The 21,520-nt window shown below is 40.0% G+C and overlaps 2 protein-coding genes across 2 annotated transcripts; both read left to right on the top strand.

The window, feature by feature from the left end:
- The first annotated feature begins 2,537 nt into the window (after positions 1–2,537).
- On the top strand, positions 2,538–12,861 carry chkb (choline kinase beta). The gene is given in 11 exon segments (XM_061677673.1): positions 2,538–3,010; positions 4,761–4,868; positions 4,870–4,984; positions 5,810–5,943; positions 6,021–6,125; positions 8,573–8,631; positions 9,385–9,472; positions 9,562–9,670; positions 10,644–10,744; positions 10,827–10,908; positions 11,439–12,861. Coding segments are annotated over 11 exon segments (1,377 nt in total). The 5' UTR covers positions 2,538–2,591; the 3' UTR covers positions 11,496–12,861.
- A 950-nt stretch (positions 12,862–13,811) lies between these two features.
- Positions 13,812–21,370, top strand: LOC133403112 (kelch-like protein 42). Its single transcript, XM_061677672.1, is given in 9 exon segments — positions 13,812–14,117; positions 14,455–14,646; positions 14,723–14,907; positions 15,658–15,931; positions 15,933–15,998; positions 17,552–17,697; positions 18,092–18,246; positions 19,148–19,305; positions 20,943–21,370. Coding segments are annotated over 9 exon segments (1,623 nt in total). The 5' UTR covers positions 13,812–13,853; the 3' UTR covers positions 21,126–21,370.
- The last annotated feature ends 150 nt before the right edge of the window (positions 21,371–21,520 follow it).

Below are 21,520 nucleotides of genomic sequence, written 5' to 3'. Positions count from 1 at the left end.
CATGGCTAGAAAGACTACCAAAGATGCGTTATTTGCCTTGCGGATGTTGATGGAAAAGTACAGAGAAGGTCAAACGGAGCTAAACTGTGTCTTTGTAGATTTAGAGAAAGCCTATGACAGAGCACCCAGAGTGGAACTGTGGTACTGCTTGCGGAAGTCTGGAGTGGCAGAGAAGTATGTTAGAATAATACTGGACATGTACGAGGGCAGCAGAACAGTGGTGAGGTGTGCTGTAGGTGTGACAGACGAATTTAAGGTGGAGGTGGGACTGCATCAGGGCTCAGCCCTGAGCCCCTTCCTGTTTGCAGTGGTGATGGATAGGCTGACAGATGAGGTTAGACTGGAATCCCCGTGGACCATGATGTTTGCAGATGACATTGTGATCTGCAGTGAAAGCAGGGAGCAGGTGGAGGAACAGTTAGAAAGATGGAGGAATGCACTGGAAGGCAGAGGAATGAAGATTAGCCGAAGTAAAACAGAATATATGTGCATGAATGAGAGGGGTGGTGGTGGGAGAGTGAGGCTACAGGGAGAAGAGATAGCAAGGGTGGAGGACTTTAAATACTTGGGGTCAACTGTCCAGAGCAATGGTGAGTGTGGTCAGGAAGTGAAGAATCAGAATCAGAATCATCTTTATTTGCCAAGTATCTCCAAAAACACACAAGGAATTTGTCTCCGGTAGTTGGAGCCGCTCTAGTACGACAACAGACAGTCAATTGACAGAGAACACTTTGGAGACATAAAGACATTGACAAAAAAACAGTCACTGAGCAGTAAAGGGTGGCTTGTTATCTGGAATGCCGGTACATTTTTATTTTTTGACAATTGTGCAAAAAGATGCAGAGTCCTCTAGCACTTAGAGCAGTTCGAATGACTAATATTGCAATAGTCCGGTGCAATGACCATTGTGCAAAGGGTGCCGAGACTTCAAGGAGTGTATGCAGTTTAAAGTTTAAAGAAATGGGTCCAAGCAGGTTTGAACGGGTGGAGGAAGGTGTCAGGTGTGTTATGTGACAGAAGAGTCTCTGCTAGGATGAAGGGCAAAGTTTATAAAACAGTGGTGAGGCCAGCCATGATGTACGGATTAGAGATAGTGGCACTGTAGAGACAACAGGAACCAGAGTTGGAGGTGGCGGAAATGAAGATGTTGAGGTTCGCTCTCGGAGTGACCAGGTTGGATAGGATTAGAAATTAGCTCTTCAGAGGGACAGCCAAGGTTCGATGTTTTGGAGACAAAGTTAGAGAGAGCAGACTTAGATGGTTTGGACACTTCCAGAGGCGAGATAGTGAGTATATTGGTAGAAGAATGATGAGGTTGGAGCTGCCAGGAAAGAGAGCTAGAGGAAGACCAGAGAGAAGGTTGATGGATGTCGTGAGGGAAGACATGAGGGCAGTTGGTGTTCAAGAGGAGGATGCAGGAGATAGGCTTACATGGAAAAGGATGACACGCTGTGGCGACCCATAACGGAACAAGCCGAAAGGAAAAGAAGAAGAAGATACTCAAAGTGTAGTAGTGGTATACGGGCTAGTGGCTAGAGAGAATCACTGAATTATATGTTCAAACTGCATAATGCTTCAACATTTTGTTTTTGGTTGAAATCCTATATAGTACATTTGTTAAGTACAGTGCAGTTACATTTAACTTTTAAGTACAATACATTTACATTGAATTTTTAAGTACTTTGGTTCCTTGCTTTAAAACATCCATCCATCCATCCATCCATTTTATTCACCGCTTATCCTCACGCGGGTCGCGGGCTGCTAGAGCCTATCCCAGCTATCTTCGGGCATACACCCTGAACCGGTCGCTAGCCAATCGCAGGGCACAGAAACAAACAACCATTCGCACTCACATTCACACCTACGGGCAATTTAGAGTCTTCAATCAACCTACCACACATGTTTTTGGGATGTGGGAGGAAACCGGCGTGCCTGGAGAAAACCCACCCAGGCACGGAGAGAAAATGCAAACTCCACACAGGCGGGGCTGGGATTTGAACCCCGGTCCCCAGAACTGCAAGGCAGATGTGCGAACCAGTCGTCTACCGTTTTTTAATTTTGTTTAAAACAAAATTAATTTTTTTTATTTTTTTTTTTAACTTGCAATGCATTTTTAACTGAATAATGATTTTAATTTTTCTATATTTAAGTGTTTAAATTCAGACTGCATAATATTGTCATTATGGCGGTAATACCAAGTATTTATTGAAGTACAACTTCAAAAAGTTTGTGAGCCACTTGGTAGATCTTATCTACATCTGAATTGGCTTGCAATATACGTATTAGCAGCATGTCTACAGTTGAACAGAAACAGATTCAAATTTTACTCCACTTGTGGCAATTTTTAACAACCGTTTTAACTCTTTTTGTGTGTCTTTTTAGAGTTGTATTGTTTGGTTTCATTAAAAAAAAAAAATCGGTTTCAATTCACACATTCCTCTCTCATGTACTGTTAGTGACGTGATCGGCACCACCCGACACAACCAATCAGCTTTTCTCCCAACCCGGAAGTGAACTGCGATTGGACAGTTGCGTACTGTTGCGGCAAGGCGGCCATCGGCAGATGAAGACGACGATGCCACACTGATCCCATGCGATTAACTACATATGCTTTTGTCATCCGGTTAGCGGGCAGTGCTGTCAAGGTCCGCCCGTCACCACTAATCTCTCGTCGCGCTCTCCGGCCCATATTCCGCCCCGGTTCGCCTCTCTCATTCTCCCGGAAACTCGCGATGCAGGCGGGCGGTGGCGACGCGGCGGTCCCGGAGGACGAGAGGAAGCCGACCAGCTACGAGTTGCTCATTCTCGCTCACGAGAGGACCTCCAGAACCCCGAGTCCACTTCTGGGGGCCAACGGCGACGACGACTCCGAGGCGGAGTCCTTCGAGGGCGGCAGGACCGAGGAGGTGGACCGGAACACGCAGGAGAGGGCATTCGCGTGGTGCCGAGATTTCCTGTCCGGAGCGTGGAAGACCATTCAAATAATGGACTTTCAAATCAGCATTGTCAGGTGACGGCCGAATCGTTTTTTCACTCACTCACTATATAGTTTGTAAGGTAAATTTGTGTTCAAAAGTTTCGGGACACCTTTGACCACAGTGGTCATTTTGACATACGTTTATCGCGGGGGATGTTAATATGTCACTGTAACGCCTGTAACTCACACAAGAATTAAACACCGAGATGTTCAACCGAACCATCTAATAATGAAAATCCCCTATCTTAACGCTAACACACAATGTGAAACGCCATAGATGGGATAACAGCATTTTGCATCAATGTTATGGTAAAAGGGTACAGTGAAACCCCACTATTTGACTGGGGTAGGGACAAAGCCTTGCAGGTAATGGCAAAAAAACGTTTAATATCCTTTCAGATTCGTTTTACAACATACCTTACAAATTATTTGATTTTGAAAAAATGCACTGCAACTGGAATTGCATACAATGCAAATATTTTAGTTTCCCAGTCGAGATGTATCACTTAAACGTACGTCCATGACCGCAATTACTACTTTACTATTAGCCAGGGCCTTGAGGTTTGACATCTTAGGGCATTACTGGAATGTTTTTATATTTGTAAATTACAGTATGTGCCTTGGCTTAGTAAAGCTGGACCACTTCCATGATGATGATTGTATTTGTATTTGGGTTTTATTTGAAAACATCATTTCTCATTCAATCAATACTCGAAATAAATCTGTCCAGAGTTTAAACTTTGTCAAAGGAAACATGTGAACCCTTAACAGAACAAGCATTTTGAGAGGAGTGTGAGATACTGTTGAAAAAAACGTGTATGCAGGGAGACTGTTCAAATACAACCATGCTGGTGGCTGCTAAGAAGTGTCTACCTATTTTTCTTAAGTGTAGTCATACAGTATATACAAACATGAATTTTTTTCTCAGTTTTCTAATAATATATAACAGTATGATATCAGAGATGGGCAAAGAGGCAGGAGCAAGGTGACCTTTTTTGTCTCCCCACGAGAGCAGAGTTCACATGGTGTTATAATTAACAAAACAGAATATATACATTTTACAAGTGCAAATCAATATTTTTCTATCAAACATCATGTCACCATCATAAACCCTTTACTATTCAGATAATGAAGTAACATTTATGCAATTGTTAACTGCACACAAAGTATAAGCTGACCTCAAGGCAAGGCAGCTTTATTTATACAGCGCATTTAAGACGCAAGGTAGCTCAATGTGCTTTACATGATTTACTTTAAGCAAATTGAAGTCATTAACATGGGAAAGCTTGTGTTAATACAATACTAATGGGCTCATAGTAATGTTACTAGCCTGTGAGTTGTAGAGGTCAGGTATTTATCACAGTTTTGGTAGAGTCTGCTGCCTTAACCTTTGAAACATTCGTTCTCTGGATCGTCTCCATTTGGCAAAACTTTCTCTCTTCTGCCCCCGTGATTGTGAGAGCACTACACATGCACGGCTTTCACTGCTGATTGGCTGGTACCTTTGCACGGGTTAACAATCAGATTTTGATGTGGGCTGGACAATGCCAACGTGAGTAGTGACAGCAGACAGAGAGGCGCGCCCCGGCTGCATCAGAGCCAAAATTACGCAGTTTAAATTGATCGCTTAATGGCCATTGCGTTACAGGGAAAAAAAGGCTGATGCTGATATGCGCCAAAATGCCAAATACCAGTCCCAGTAATCGGCCCAGCCGATAATCAGTCAATCAGTACTCTGACGTTAAGGTTTATGATGAATGTACGTTTTGTTGCTGTTTTCCAGTGGCGGCTTGAGTAATCTGCTGTACCTGTGCAGCCTGCCTGACCACGTGCAAAGTGTGGGGGCAGAGCCTCGCCAGGTGCTCCTCAGAATCTATGGTGCCATTCTCCAGGGCTGTGGACTCTCTGGTGTTGGAGAGCGTCATGTTCGCCATCCTGGCCGAGCGGACTTTGGGACCCAAACTGTATGGCATCTTCCCAGAAGGACGCTTGGAGCAGTATCTTCCGGTACGACGCACGCACCGACCTACATTTACAACCTAAATTCTAATATTTGTTCCATGAAATTGTATTAATTTATTCCCAACTGTCTATTATATTCATTTTGTAACATTTCCCTTATTTATGTGTGTGTTATTTAAAAAAATTTTCGGGGGTCTCCAACCAGATTTCAGCCTGTTTGTTGCCAAGTGAATCTAATCTGACCAGGACCTTCAGAATCAGTAGCGCAGGCTCATGCAACTTAAACTGTATTAGCAATGAGACTGTTGCTTTAACCAGTCAGATTTAAAATTTGCCTCAGAAGGCCAACTAGCTGGTCCACAGTAACGTCAGCATTTTTCCATCCTTTACTTGGTTGGTCAGGGTAAAAACTTGTTACAACCACCAAGAACTTGTAGTGATCTGCACACATTAATACGTTTTATAATAAAAATCTCTGGTGAGTATGATGCATATTATTTGTTTTTTTATTTATTTTTTATTTTCTTAGATAAATATTGATTCTGAACTGCTACAGAAGATTTTCGTGTCACAGTTATGTGCTGTGATATTTGTTTTTTGCGTAGTATCGATAGTTTCTGTTAAGGCTGAGACAATTAATCGAATACTTTGAGTACAAAAAAAACACTGCACTTCACTTGCACATTTTGTTGTTTGATAATGCAGCTGAATCAGTAGAATAATGGATTATACCAATGTTTGATCGATGCAGCCCTAGTTTTGATAATTGTGGTGGTAGTGGTGGTATTAAAAGGTGGATTAGGACCCCACCAAAGGTCCAGGTACTAAAGGCACTTATTTGGTTTCATATCGCTATTTTTCTTGTCTCAGAACACCCGCATGCGCACAGACCAGCTGTCAGATGCCGACATCTCCGCTGAGATTGCCAGCAAGTTGGCGCGTTTCCACAAAATGGTCATGCCCTTTAACAAAGAGCCCACCTGGCTGTTCGGGACCCTTAACAAGTGAGTAGTCAACCTAGCTGTCTCCTCACACCACTTGCGCTTGTTTATTAATATCACATGTTGATTGCTTCCTTCAGATACATGGAACAAGTGTTGACGATTAGTTTTACACGCGACGCCCACATTAAGAAGTACAAGAAGCTGAAGAAGCTCAACCTGCCGACAGAGCTCAAGAACCTCCGGTCAGTGGACTTGATGTCTCTGAATGACACTTTTGAGTCACATATATAAAACAAATTTTTATATATATATATATTATATATATATATATATATATATATATATATATCTGTATATAGTTGATAGTTAATTAAAACACAGTTAATAGGGTCATTATTATATGATAAAGTGAATAATTGAGTAAAGTGAAAATCTTAAAATGTCCGGTAATTATCCGGTAATTAATTTCAAAATTTCAATATCATCAAATGCAATAAATGTTTAACTAGTTTAAAATAAAACAAAATATAAGTGAATAAATATATTTATGTAAAATTAAAATATCAGCTAAATATACTTCACCAGTCTTTAATTGATGAAGGATATGAATAAATGTTCAACACAATTATTTCAGATCATGTTCCACTTTTAAATTTGTTAATGGACAATGCAAAATTAATGAACATTTCAATAAGTTAACATTTAATCAGTGACATATTTAGTGTAAAGTAATAAATTAACTGGCTTGTCCAAAAATTCATCCATCCATCCATCCATCCATTTTCTGAGCCGCTTCTCCTCACTAGGGTCGCGGGCGTGCTGGAGCCTATCCCAGCTGTCATGGAGGCGGGGTACACCCTGAACTGGTTGCCAGCCAATTGCTGGGCACATACAAACAAACAACCATTCGCACTCACATTCACACCTACGGGCAATTTAAAGTCTCCAATTAATGCATGTTTTTGCGATGTGGGAGGAAACCGGAGTGCCCGGAAAAAACCCACGATGTTTGTTATTGCATTTGTAGTTAAGCCTGGAATAGTACCACAATGTGTTATGCCGACAACGATAATTCGATGACAATGAAAATAAAATCTGCATTATTATCTTTGAAAAGGGAGCATTTATTGCTGCTGTCGTAGGATACTCTAGGTTGTTATGTAATTTTACTGCTTTTTGGGGAGGGGGGGGGGGGTAAAATGATAATAATAGTAATACAATTGTCAGCATTTCTTAATATTAAATCAATACTCCAGTAAATTAAATGAAAACATTTTAAAACATTATGTACATTAGTGTTACACTGTCGATTAATTTGAATACAAAAGCTGATCTCATAATTTTGTATTGAAAATGTTATCCATTTTGTTTATAAAAACAGTAAAATGTCAACATCATTAATGTTATTTTAAATCAAGATAAATTGCCCGTACTTGTGTACCTTAAATACAATTTAAGTTCAATACCATTATTTTAGATTCTGTAGCCTCGGAGTGTTTCTAGTTGCAGCTGGTCTAAGATGATGCAATGTACACACGGGGCCTTGAAACCATGACAATCACCAATGCCAATGTTTTACTGCTCTTAGAAAGTGCTCATAAAAGCGTTTTATCTCAAATGGATAAGGGTGTTTAAAAAACAACAACAACAATCACACGTTTTGCAAAGCTTTGGAAATGATCCAGCTTGATTTTTGCCTTCAAGGGGAACACAGCTGATCTTTGTCCCAGTGCCTTCTCCACTCAATAGTCCACGTGTCCAATCAGGACGCGGCACACACGCGGCTCCGTTATCAAGAGCTAAGGTGAACATTGTGCTGCATTCCCTAGTGATAGTGTCCCTACAACTTCACATAGGAATCTTGTTGTCAGTACACCACAGCGCGGCCATTGTGAGAAAAATGTTGTTTGTGTGTTGTGAGAATTAAGTCCTGTTTGTAATGTGATGAGAATAAAGTTGGATTTTTTATTTTTTTTTGAAAATCATTTTTATTTTATAAAACATATTTTACCAAACAAAGTTGTAATTATTATATTAAAGTCAAACTTTTAAAAAGAGGAAGGGAAAATCATATTTTATTAACGTGAATTTCAAAAATGTGCCAAATAATAGTATATCTTTTATTCTGGAAAAGATGCCTTTATTTTCTCTTTTTTTTCTCTTCCTTTAAAAAAAGGACTAATTTTGAAAAATAGAAATTATGGAAACTTAAAATTTCATAATGTATGTACAGTTGACAATAAAATAGAAAAATTCTGAATTAGTGATTTTTTTATGGTGATTTGGTCTTTTAACTGGAAAATGACAAGAAAGTAGCAAAAGACTGCTCTTTTTTATTATTTATTTTTTTTTAAATTTTTTTTTACATTATTCATGCCACAGCCATTTATGGAACGGGTAAAACAGTCATGCACACAAATACAAAAAGAGAACACGTGCAAGGAGCTGCTGTAGGCGCCTCACGCCCAGACACTCACACGCAGACTAACCGAGTAATTTGCTAATATGGCTACTATCAATATTTTTTGCATATTTTTTTTTTGGTACTCTCTTGTCATTTCCAGTTCCACAAAAACATTTCAACTCCAAATATGTTGGGTGTGTGAATCATTTGCACTTCTCTGTATGTCTTGTGTTGTCCTGAGCTGTTTAATAAAAGTCGAAGTTCTCCTGCTCTTATTCCAAACAGCGAGTTACTGGCAGCGACGCCATCGCCTGTGGTCTTCTGCCACAACGATGTCCAAGAAGGTAAAAAAATAAAAGCTCGCTCCTCTTCATTAATGGGATCGGCACACTGTTAACAGCTTGGTCATAAATGATCAGAGTCATTCGTGTGTAGGTAGTGATGTACTGTGTATGTACATTGTATGCATCAGTCAGTGGTGGGGAGGTAACAAAGTACAAATACTCCACGTAAGTAGGTTTTTCAGGTATCTGTACTTGCATATTGAGTTTTCTGACCACGTTTTACTTCCTGCACTTAAAAAAAGACATTTATTTCTCCTTAATTTGTCAACATATGGTTGTCCTTTTTTTTTTTTTTTTTAAATTTTATTTTTTTTTTTTTAAGGCGGCACGGTGGACAACTGGTTTAGAGCGTCAGCCTCACAGTTCTGAGGACCGGGGTTCAATCCCCGGCCCCGCCTCTGTGGAGTTTGCATGTTCTCCCCGTGCCTGCGTGGGTTTTCTCCGGGCACTCCGGTTTCCTTCCACATCCCAAAAACATGCATTAATTGGAGACTCTAAATTGCCTGTAGGTGTGCATGTGAGTGCGAATGGTTGTTTGTTTGTATGTGCCCTGCGATTGGCTGGCAACCAGTTCAGGGTGTACCCCGCCTGCCTGCCCGATGATAGCTGGGATAGGCTCCAGCACGCCCGCGACTCTAGTGAGGAGAAGCGGCTCAGAATATGGATGGATGGATGTTTTTTTTAACATAAGCATTTGTACTTTGACATGAGTACAGCGTAAAAGTGCTTTTGCCACCTCTTGTATCTGTGCAGGTAATGTTCTAATGCTGCACAAAGGGGTCCAAAGCTCAACAGACAGACTGATGCTGATCGATTTTGAGTACAGCAGCTACAACTACAGGTGAAATCGTGTTTAAAATTTTGCTTTATTTAACTACATCGGTATCCGTTCTGATATGGTATATTTATATATGTGTATATTTTTTTTAGGGGTTTTGATTTCGGGAACCATTTCTGCGAATGGATGTACGACTACACCTACAACCAGTGGCCTTTCTACAAAGCTACGCCAGAGGATTATCCCAGCAGAGAACAACAGGTCCGTCCACATTTTCCCCTTTTATTGCATCTTGAACACATTTGAATTCAAGTGGGACTGGTCAATTATTCACATTTTTACATCATGTGTCAATGTCAATCAAAACTGAACATTAATATCTTTTGTAAAGGCAACATTTTTGAGACATTAGCTTATTAGAGCACAATAAAAGAGACAGTATTCCCCAGCTTTGATAAGCTTTATCAATTGCAATGAATCTCACAGTGCCGTCTAGCGTAATTTTGAGTTAAATTTTAACACGTTACTGAAAGTAATGTTTTGAAAATTAAATAAAATAAAGCTAAACATCCATCCATCCATTTTCTGTACCGCTTATCCTCACTACATTAAAAAAGTAAATATATAACTGCATTTACTGGACATTAGAAACAAACAAAACAAAAAAAATCAGTTATATGTGTGTGAAGAAAAAAGATCTAATTCTATGAGTCATAAATTTGCAAGAAAAAAAGTCACAAATTTGCGAGAAAAAAAGTTAGAATATTACAAGAAAAATCTCACAATTTCACAAAATTAAGTGTATGGTATTGTGAGATTAAAAATTTTATTTAGAATAAAGTAGATGGGGAAAGTAATGTTAATATTACAAGGAAAAAAACGAATGATTTCAAGTCATATCAGACAGAAATCTTATTTTTGCGAGAAAAAGGTGCAATTCTTTGACAAAGAGAAAAACATTTGAGAATAAAGATAATAATGCAAGAAAAACATGCAATTTAGAAAATAAATAACATATTACAACAAAAACAGAATTTTATAAGAACGAGTAACATAATGTTGCAATAAAAAAAATGGCAATTCACTGACAGTTGGAAATTCGCAGGAAAAAGGTAATTTAAGAGTATAAAGTCCTAATAATAAATATAATGATTTTTCACAGACAGGAAATTTTTTTTTTTCCCTCCAAAGATTTTTTTTGTAGCATTTTCTCATCTTTTTTTTTCGCCGGCAGCTTCATTTCATCAGAAGTTATCTGTCAGAGCAGAGAGGATGCGGCGATCAAAGTGTGGACCAGAGAAAAATAGAGGAGGACATTATCATCGAAGCCAACAGGTAACGCGTGCTGTTAATCATATTGACAATAAAATGAAAATGCAAAGCACAATCATGACGCCTTGTCTTTGCTCTTGTGCAGGTATGCGTTAGCGTCACACTTCCTGTGGGGCCTGTGGTCCATCATCCAAGCCAAACTGTCCAAAATTGAGTTTGGCTACATGGTGAGGAGGAGCCCTTTGTTTGTTTGCTTCTATCATTCTTTCTTTCTTTCCTTTTAAAGACTAATAGTACAGTGGTACCTTGACTTACCAGTGCCTCAACGTTTTCAGATTACAAGCCATCGCTTGGTCAATTTGTTTTGTGTTGATTTTTTTGCTTTGTGTTGCATTTACAAGTGAGCTTCAGATATGCTGCAGTTTGAATGAAGTGGGGAAAATAATATGGCACAATTAAGGTACTGTAATGCCCCCCTCACATGTGGACAAAAAAAAGAGCCACAGTTGCTGATTCAACTGTCAAACACAAAATGACAACACTCGGAAGGAGCTGCTGTAGGCCACAACCCGCGCCCAGACGCTCACACCAAGAGTAACTGGCCAACTCGACTTCAGCTCCTGATTTTCACTAGGCCACACCCCTTAAAGGCACACATCCAACACACAAATACTACTAATGGCATTTCCAAAGTCAAGGTCCCGCTGTATGCTTGTCAATGTCTTATTGTAATCCATGATGTGATCATTTTTACCAGGACTATGCCCAGGTCCGCTTTGATGCCTACTTCAAGCAAAAGAAGCTCTTCTCCTGAAGAAGAATCCCAATTTTTGTTTTTTACTTTATTTAATATAATTACATTTATAAAGCTTCCTGTCTGTCCTGGAGGTAATGAGAACTCTTCGTATGCATTTTGAATCAAACAATGTGAGATGTTGCCCAAGCAAATTCTGTAAATCCAGTTGGATTTCAAGGTCCCCTCCCCATTATATATTTTTTATTTTTTTAAGATGCACTAGTCTATTGTGGACCACTTTTTGACATGAGCCTTTGTCTTTAGTTTTGCCTACCTCATTTGCTTTGATTTACTGATGTTCCGTCCTCATTTATATGAATATGCACATGTCAACCAGGACTCTGAACGGTTCTTAAAAAGAACTGTGTTCCATAATTTGGTGAGCAGACTGTTCTGAACGAAGGAGGATTGAAGACGCACTGAAAGAAATGGGAATATTACGAGAACAGAGTTGTAATTTTGCAAGGGGAAAAATCCTAATATTATAAGAATTATAAGAAGAAAAGTCATTTTCAGAGAATAGTTGTAAAATTAAAAAAGAAACCAAAAAAACCCTCAGAATTTATTTTAAAAAACAGAATTATTTGACAATAGTTTTAAATTTGCTAGAAAAAAGTTGTGATATTACAAAAAAATATATATATATAATTTATAAAACTATCTGACATAAATTGCAATTTAAAAAAGCAAGGTTTGTGTCATTCCCCTTTTTTTCTAGAATCACGCTATATACCGGTAACTTAAATTCAGACTTTATTTTAATAGTTTGACTATTCTCTAATATTTCAACTTCCTTGGTTGCAGTTGTTATATGGATTTTGTAATAAATATTACTACTCTTAATTTAGAAGAAAAATATAAAATGTGACAAAAAGTTGAAAATTTGCAAGACAAGTTGAAATATAAGAAAAATAGCACACGTTTCCAAAATAGTCATGAAAATTCCAAAACGGAAATGTTTATTTCATGAGAGTAAAGTCATAATGTTCTCAGACAAAAAGTCATTATGACAAAGTTGTTATTCTCATGTCTCTTGGAGTCTCAAACAACAGACAACAAAAAAACGCTCAAATAAGTCTGCTGCTTTGTTCCTTTTGTCTCTCAATTGTGTAACTACTTTGACGTCCTGCTGCATCTTTTTTTTTTTTTTTTTTACAGCAAAACTTAAAATGGAGTGGCTAGAAGGTTATTTCTTTGGTTTGTCATGCACCTTTGTATTAAATTTGTTGTAACCAAAAAAGCGCTATCATCTGCCTTTGGGAGAAGAAACTAAAAGTTGAGCACTATTTAAATCCTGATGAAACATCCCGATCTCTGTTTTACATTGCTCCTATTTGTACTGTGACAGTTTATAATTTAATAAACTGAAGTCTCTACAATTGGATCTTCAAACTTTTTCTTGTAAGGGCTGCAAACTGAAAAATCGAAGGAGGAGTGGGCCACTTGACATTAGTAACATGCTCGAATAAATCCATTAGTCTCGGTAATGGTGTGTGAAGCAATTATATATTATATTTATATATCATCGCTGTCAGGCGGAGATGTATTATGTCCAAATATGGTAATTTTCGTCAGTCAACAATGGTCCCACAACTAAGGGTAGTACTTCTTTACATTATAAATCCAATTGTCAACAGTGGGTAAATTTTCGCCGATCAACTGTCCATAAATGTGAGGTGTGATTATAAAAAAATATATATATATTTTCATGAATAGGGGTGGCAAAATCCGGAAATGTATTTTTTGCGTGTGAAAGTTGATGTACATTTGGATCGGCTGTAATCTGTGACGGTGAAACATTGTGCAACTACAATTCTAATTAAATTTAAAATCGCCACAATGCCAGTTGTCAACTGATTGGCCACTCATGAAAATAACTGCACAGACTTCAGTCGGGTTTGGCTGCATCGCTCGATGTGTGATTGGTGGAAAACTGAGTGAAAGATCAGAAGGGATTACAGTATTTCTTGTCTCTTCTCCTGCCTTGTCACCCAGTGTAAAAAGTAAGAACAATAGTACAATTCAAGCAAAAGACACTGGCTTTGTCAATTGTTAATTTTAATATTTGGCGCGCTCGCCCCCCCCCCCTTAAAAATTGGATTGTCCACGGAACATAGTTTGGGGACCCTTGCTCTCAAAACCTGCCTACTGTCCTTCGTGCCAGTTAAGCGGAGCATGTAATAGGTTTGAGTTCCACATGCCAAAAATAGAATCAACTGCCCAGCTCGAACGACAGGATCTTTTCTTTTTCCAGAACAAACAAGGAAGTTTGGACAACGTGATGCTTGTCTTTCCCCACAGCTGTTGACACGTCTGTAGAGCAAGACAAATTTACGGTACTTTTTTCAGATTTTGGCCATAAATCTTGCATCTGAAATGAACTTTATAAGGAACTGTTTTGGAAAGCTGTTAGAGTGGATAAGCGTGTGGATGAAATATGGTCTGGGTAGACTTTGCAGAATTTTTCCCAGAGCTGGTGCATGGAGAACAGGTGTCACCCACCGCCACCACCACCACCATGGTGCGTCACGGCAAGGAAACTCAGACGAGTGGGAAAGCAACAAGGCACTTCGCACATATGACCTGGGAGGCCAAGGCAGAAATATGGTTACAGTCCAAACCAGCACACACACATTCCGTGTAAGTACCACAAGATACAGCGAACGCCCTCACATTCACAGTTTGCCATTCGTAAATACGCCGGTTTGCTATTAATTAAACACAGCCAATTTACAGGGGCCCCAAATGTCTCATAGAAAGGATTAAGAAAGTTTCCTTTGATTTAAGGCAACCATTTCAGTCTTAAAACACAAAAACATGTCAAAAAGCCTAATCGATCATTATCCTTTCAGCTGCTCCCCCCCTCATGCAATGGACTATTCCATTTTACTGCTCGGGCCCTACCCCCCACGAATAGCCAATCATTGTATTGCAAATCAATCTTTTTCAATTTTTAAGCATTTCACCATCCAAGCAGGCAGACCTGGGAAGGCTTTCTGAGTGCAGCGAGTACTTCAGAGCTTTGTCCCAGTCCGGGATGAGGGAGGCCACAGAGAACCTGGTCCACCTGGACCACGTTTCCTCGTCTGTATTTCACCACCTGCTGGAGTTTTACTTCCACGATACGTTTGAAGCCCCGCAGGAGGAGGAATTAGGCCCACATATACAGGTATACACATATATCCATGCATGTCCCACCTTCAATTCAGTGGTAGTTATTAACTTGCTGTGTGTTGGTTGTGGAGGTCAGCAGCTACCTCCTAGCTGAGGCCTTCCTCTCGCAGTGTCTGTCCATGCTGCAACAGGAGCTAAGGCCAGAGAGGTGTTTGTCGTACCTGAGTCTGGCTCGGGAGATTTTCTGTGTGGAGCTGAGGAGCACCGTGTTCACCTACCTGAGCAGGAACCTGCTGGAGCTGCCTCACGTCATCAGGTGTTGTGACGCCTGGTTATTAATTGAGAACCTGTCTTTTGAGAAAATCGACTCATGAGAACTCAGGAGAAAGAGGAGCTTGTCCTTCTGCAGCTTTTAAATCGGAATATGAGGGGAAGAAGAATTTGTAATTAAAATTCAATAAGAAAAAGTGGCTAATTTGGAAGACAAAATTCGTGTTATTGCAAGAAAGATCTTAAAAGAGACAATATATTGTAGTTTTAAGAAAATTAAGTCATTGTGAGGCAAGAATATCTACTTTGATAGTCATAATTACAAGACATTGTAATTTTAAAAGGATTAAGTCGTCATGAGACAAAGGACATCCAGTTTGACAAAGGTCTTTTGCAAGAATAAAGTCATATAATTACAGGCTAATAAACTTAATTTTAAGAAAATAAAGTCATCATGAGATATATTTTAGGTTGACAAAAGTCATAAAATTCCACAAAACGCAACATTTTCAATTTGAAAGAGTCAAGTCATTATGAGACAAAATCTGTGCGATTGAAAAAAAATGAAGGCACTCTAATGACCTTTCATGTGGACAAGGAGAGCTATCTATTTTGGATGGATGTCTGCTTATGACAAAAAATATATATATTTATGCTTAAATGTGTTACCTTTCCATTAAAATTTACTTGGAAAGTTTCCATTTTGAAAGATTTCCCAAATTTCCCCTGCTTAAGTCCCCATGAAAATCTATCAGAAATGTTCCACATTTTTTCAAATCAACTCATGATCCCTCAGGTGTCTGAGCGACGAGGAAAAAGAGGAGCTCATCCAGCTCAGGACGCGAGAGAAGCCTCGTCTCTGCGGCCTTCGCAAGGAGAACCTGACGTCCTGGAAGGACCCGGAAACGGAGCACGCCCGGCACGTGTTCACCGAGCAAATCGGAGCGTGGCTTCCCATTGCGGAGTTCCCTTTCAGGGCCGACAAGTGGTGCTTCACGGCTGTGGTGTTGTATAACTACTTGTACATCATAGGAGGCTACAGGACTCTGGTGAGAAGTAGGTGGGACTTCAAAACTAGCAACGTTTAGGTATAATCCTTTGAATCGGGAGTGGACTGCCGTCGCGCCGCTTATTAAGGTAAGACAAAGTTCCTACTGTATATTCATCTGCACATTTTAAAAAAAAAAAAGTCAAATTCTTCCAAGCATAAAAGTTTGCCTGAAAACTTTCAAAGTCCTTTCGGTCAGTTTTCAATGAAAGAAAGCAAGTCTTTTGGTTACTACACCATCACATGAGATAAGATTGACAGTATAGTTATAGATCCATAATGCCCTCATCAAGACCTTTAATTCGATGTATGACTTGATGTGGCTTGTTAAAATTCTATTTGTGACCTTGTTTCAATTGAACTATGACCTCGGACGATCCCCGTAAGGTCAAGGTCAATTGCCACCAATTGCCGTCAATTGCCATCAGATATGTGGCTACCTGCCTATGATATTTGCATCAGTTTTGGTGACAATAAGAGAAAAATCCTGTATATGCGCAACGTACTTCCGCATTTGGCAAAACGGATATAAGCACTTCTTCCCGGTTCGGGTGAATGGCGAAGGGGGCTGTCACAAACCAAATGTAAGGACTTTAAATGTCTACATTATATATATCCATCCATCCATTTTCTTCCGCTTATCCGAGGTCGGGTCGCGGGGGCAGTAGCTTTAGCAGGGACACCCAGACTTCTCTCTCCCCAGCCACTTCATCCAGCTCTTCCGGGGGGATCCCGAGGCGTTCCCAGGCCAGCCGAAAGACGTAGTCTCTCCAGCGTGTCCCGGGTCGTCCCCGGGGTCTCCTCCCGGTGGGACGTGCCCGGAACACCTCACCGGGGAGGCGTCCGGGAGGCATCCGAATCACATGCCCCAGCCACCTCATATGGCTCCTCTACTCTGAGATCCTCCCGGATGACCGAGCTTCTCACCCTATCTCTAAGGGAGAGCCCGGACACCCTGCGGAGGAAACTCATTTCGGCTGCTTGTATCCTGGATCTTGTTCTTTAAGTCACGACCCACAGCTCGTGACCATAGGTGAGGGTAGGAACGTAGCTCGACCGGTAAATCGAGAGCTTCGCCTTTCGGCTTAGTGCCTTCTTTACCACAACGGATCGATACAAAGTCCACATCACTGCAGACGCTGCACCGATCCGCCTGTCAATCTCCCATTTCAATTCTTCCCTCACTCGTGAACAAGACCCCAAGATACTTGCACTCCTCCACTTGGGGCAGGATCTCATCCCAGATATATATATATATATATATATATATATATATATATATATATATATATACACACACAAAATGTCACCAGAGATTACAATAGTCAATGTTTTAGGCTTTGTTTGTAGTTACATATATAACTATTTCTATAAATAAATTATATACATGTATATAGCTTTTGTCCGAAGACACCAGCCATAAAGAAAACAACATTTTAGCAAGTTCGGCTTCAAACAACCATCAAACCGTAGGCATGCTCGTTAGTGTTCCAGGTTTGGTCACGTAATTTTCCGCATATAACTGATTGCAGTAATAATAATATTTGTTTTTGTGTTTGATGTGTTTGACATTGCTATAACAAGTGCAAAGATCTGAAACCAAAGAACTTGAATAGACAATTTGACTGACTTCGGTCCACAGCACAGAAGGCACTTCAGCGCAGTGGCCTGCCAGGGCCGTATCTATGCAGTGGGCGGCTGGTACTTGGACTCTCTGGTCACCCCGGACTCCAGCACGGCCCTGTACACGGCCGTGGAGTGCTACGATCCATGGGAGGACACGTGGAGGTCTGGAAAGGAAATGAGCGATGTCACGATATTGCCATAATAAAGCACTTGCTCAGCCAATTTTGAAACACTATGCTAAGGTTATGCTAGGCTATTCCATGCTTTGATGTAAAAGGTTATGCTATGTTATTTTCTGCTATTTTTAATTATGCTAATGTTACACTATGATATGAAATGTTTGTTTGTTTTTTATGCTTGGCGATGCTATGCTAAGTTATGTTATACAGTACAATAATATGCTAGGCTTTGTTCTCCTATGCTACGATAAAATGGCTTATGCTCGACTAGGATATTATCTGCTATGTTATGCTAGGCTATCGCTAGGCTAGGCTAAACTATGTTATGCATTCTCTGCTACGCAGCTGTGTAGTTTTAGAGCATCTGTGTGCTTCAGGTTAGTCTCGCCACTCCCCCTCACCGACTTCCAGTTCACCGTGTCCCTATCCCACGACGTGCCCCTGGCGACAAGTCTGGGACACTGTCTCTACGTCCTGGGCAGCATCCAGAGGACTGGAGAGAAACTGCTGCTCCAGTATGACACCAGGGAAGGTACGAGGACCAGTATCACAATTGAAAATGTAAAACTTTGTGCATTTGTTCCATATCCTTGATATCCAGTTTAAGGTCCATAGTAATAGTTGTGCTACAAGTGTTACTAGTGAAGCACCTAAATTTCACCAAGCGGAATTTTGTCACTAACAGCATACACCTGTCAACTAGTGCACAGTTTGGCCTTACAAGCAAACATAGTTGCCCGGCTGCTAGTATGCCAAAGTTGTCCTACTACTAGTGAGGACAAAGAATGTACTAGAACATGGATCTTAAGCTGGATATCAAGTGAGTGCTCAAAAGGCTTTCCTTAAGTGCACTAGTTGACATCTGTGTGCTGCCAGTCAAACTAGTGAAGCGCTTGATGTCACTAGTACTTGTCGTACGCAGTTGTTAACTAGTGCACAGTTTTGCTTCACTAGCAACATGGAGTTGTCCTACTAGTATGCTAAAGTTGTTCTACTAGTGAAACAAAGCATACTAGTACTTGCTCCCCTCCATTTAGGCATTTATTCGAGATCCTTAATATCCAGCTGAACAGGCAAAACGTAGCACTAGCAGTGGGAAGAACCTTACTAGTAAGTCACAGTCATTCTGTTAGTGCGCCTTAGTTGTTCTACTAGTGCACTGAATTGTCTCACTAGTCCTCATTACTGATCGCACCTTAAGATGGACACCAAGGGTATTGAATTGTTACATAGGGCATTTGAGCATTTATTCAATATCCATGGTAAGGAGGCCAAAAATGGTACGAGTGGTGAAAGAAATGTCACTAGGAAGACGCAGACAAAGAGCGTACTTGTACTTTAAGCTGCATAGGGAATAAATGCTCAAACGGCTTTCCATACTAAAAATAGTAAACTAAAAATGTCATGTGAATGTGTCTTTTCGTCACTGGCAGACTTGTGGCAGGAGCTGCTTCCCACGCTCACCCGAGCAGACGCAGACCTCCCAGCTCTCTACTTCCTGGGCGCCTCCGACGACTTGCTGGTGATTGGAGGAAACAACTCGCACAACGTGGTCACGTCGTTTTGCATTCGCTCGCAGAAATGGGGAAAGGTAATGACTAACCACGGCTTATGAAAAATCATGTAAACCTGAACCATTCTATCATTGAGAGGAACCTCTGAATAAAACAAGACAAATATTTCAAAATTGAATTACTAGAAATAACATATCTTTGTTCATCTATCTATGCCAGTGATGTATCGTGACAGGCAGAAAAATATAATATATAAACATCCATCCATCCATCCATTTTCTGAGCCGCTTCTCCTCACTAGGGTCGTGGGCGTGCTGGAACCTACAGCTATCATCGGGCAGGAGGCGGGGTACACCCTGAACTGGTTGTCAGCCAATCGCATGGCACATACAAACAAACAACCATTCGCACGCACATTCACACCTACGGGCAATTTAGAGTTGTTAATTAACCTAGCATGCATGTTTTTGGGATGTGGGAGGAAACTAGAGTGCCCGGAGAAAACCCACGCAGGCACGGAGAGAACATGCAAACTCCACACAGGCGGGGCCGGGGATTGATCCCAGGTCCTCAGAACTGTGAGGCAGACGCTCTAACCAGTCACCCACCGTGCCGCCAAATATATATATTTTTTAAATTTTTAATTTTTTTTTATTACAGTTATACCTTGACTTACAAGTGAGCAGAAGTGATTCATTTTTTTCAAGATACAAGCCCTTGCTTGGCTGTTTTTTTTAAAAATGTTTTTTGTCTTGAGTTGTGAGGAAGAAATTTAGTTTCGAGAGCTAGCAGCAAACCTTACAACAAGCAGCAGTTTGGCAGATAGTCAACAATTCTTCCAAATAGAAACGCTTGCTTCAAGCTGTTTATTGCCACTCCCAGTTGAAGTTTTACTGTAAAACTAAACATAAACCAAATCACATAACTTAGTCCTACAAGGTCCACTAGCTTAATTCTAACACATAATGGGAAATGCCATTGACACGCTGACAAAACTAGCATCAATGTTGCAGTAATTATAAACGTTGAAACAACTTAGCGGTGCAACGATTACTCGACAGCTAATCGGTTATCAAATTAATCAATAATGATTTTTGATAATTGAACATTTTTGCCCATTTTCTGACATGTTACGGAACAAACCAGGTACAGAATCATAATTAATTTGTTCGTTCATTTTCTGTACTGTCAATTTGAAACAATGTCTTGTTTTTGAATAAAGTGATGGATATTTAAAAAATATTTTTCAATCTGATTAATCGATTAATTGAAAAAAAAATGACAGATTGATCGATTATTGAAATAATTGTTAGCCCTAAACTACATTTTAACACACGGGGTAGCAACATATGCAGACGGAGCATGCAAAAATTCTCTTTATCCTCTGCGAAAAACAGCTACTATTACTGCAGTTTAGTTGAGACGGTCTTCTCTATATATATTACACTGCCCTTGGTGGCCAAGGTGCAGGAACAGCGCAATGACTATTGAATTATCACAATGCACAAATTGTTTACATTCTGTTTAATGATGGTATTGTTGCATGTTTTTTTAAATAAAGTAAAATACTGTAGAGTGATATTTGTCTTTTTAAAAACACCTAACAGTAATTTGTATCTGTATTTTTTGGGTGTCTGGAACGGATTGATAGTTACTGTAAGGAACTATCAGTGCCTCCAACAAGGACCCCAAGTGCTTTGCTTCCTTTGCACAGGCGCACAGTGTGCAGAAAGTGGCGTTCGCGGGACAGGGGGCGCTGTTGGGCGAGCAGGTGGTGATGCCAAGTGTGGAGCACAACAGTGTCGTGATGATGGATGTGCAAACTCTCTCACTGAAGGTTCTGACTCCTTTGCCCATCTCCATCTGCTATGATGGCATCTTTTACCTGCACTTTTGATATCACACTCCACTATATGTATATTATGGGTATACTCTTACTTTACTAGGAACAAAATGCTAATGTTAGGCTACCATTAATTTATCATTATTATTATTATATATTATGCTACTATGTTACTCATATGAGGCCTCACTGTGTCTTTCGTGAATAAACGTCAGTTGAATGTTCATATTTACAGTATATTCACTGGTCAAAAGAGCAATATTTTGCCTTTAATATATGTACAGTCTACTAAATAAATATTTCACCACCTAACTAATACATCTGTGAGCTTTCTTTTGTCAGACCTTTCAAATATTTATTTGCGACATTTCTAATTATGTACATTTATTTGTATATTTTCTAATAATGGCTTTTTGGGAAATGTCTATTTCTTAATTTCCTTTTTATAA

The sequence above is a fragment of the Phycodurus eques genome, chromosome 5 (genome assembly GCF_024500275.1).
Source record: "Phycodurus eques isolate BA_2022a chromosome 5, UOR_Pequ_1.1, whole genome shotgun sequence".
NCBI classification, from domain to species: domain Eukaryota; kingdom Metazoa; phylum Chordata; class Actinopteri; order Syngnathiformes; family Syngnathidae; genus Phycodurus; species Phycodurus eques.
This window is presented reverse-complemented; position numbering and strand designations above follow the sequence as displayed.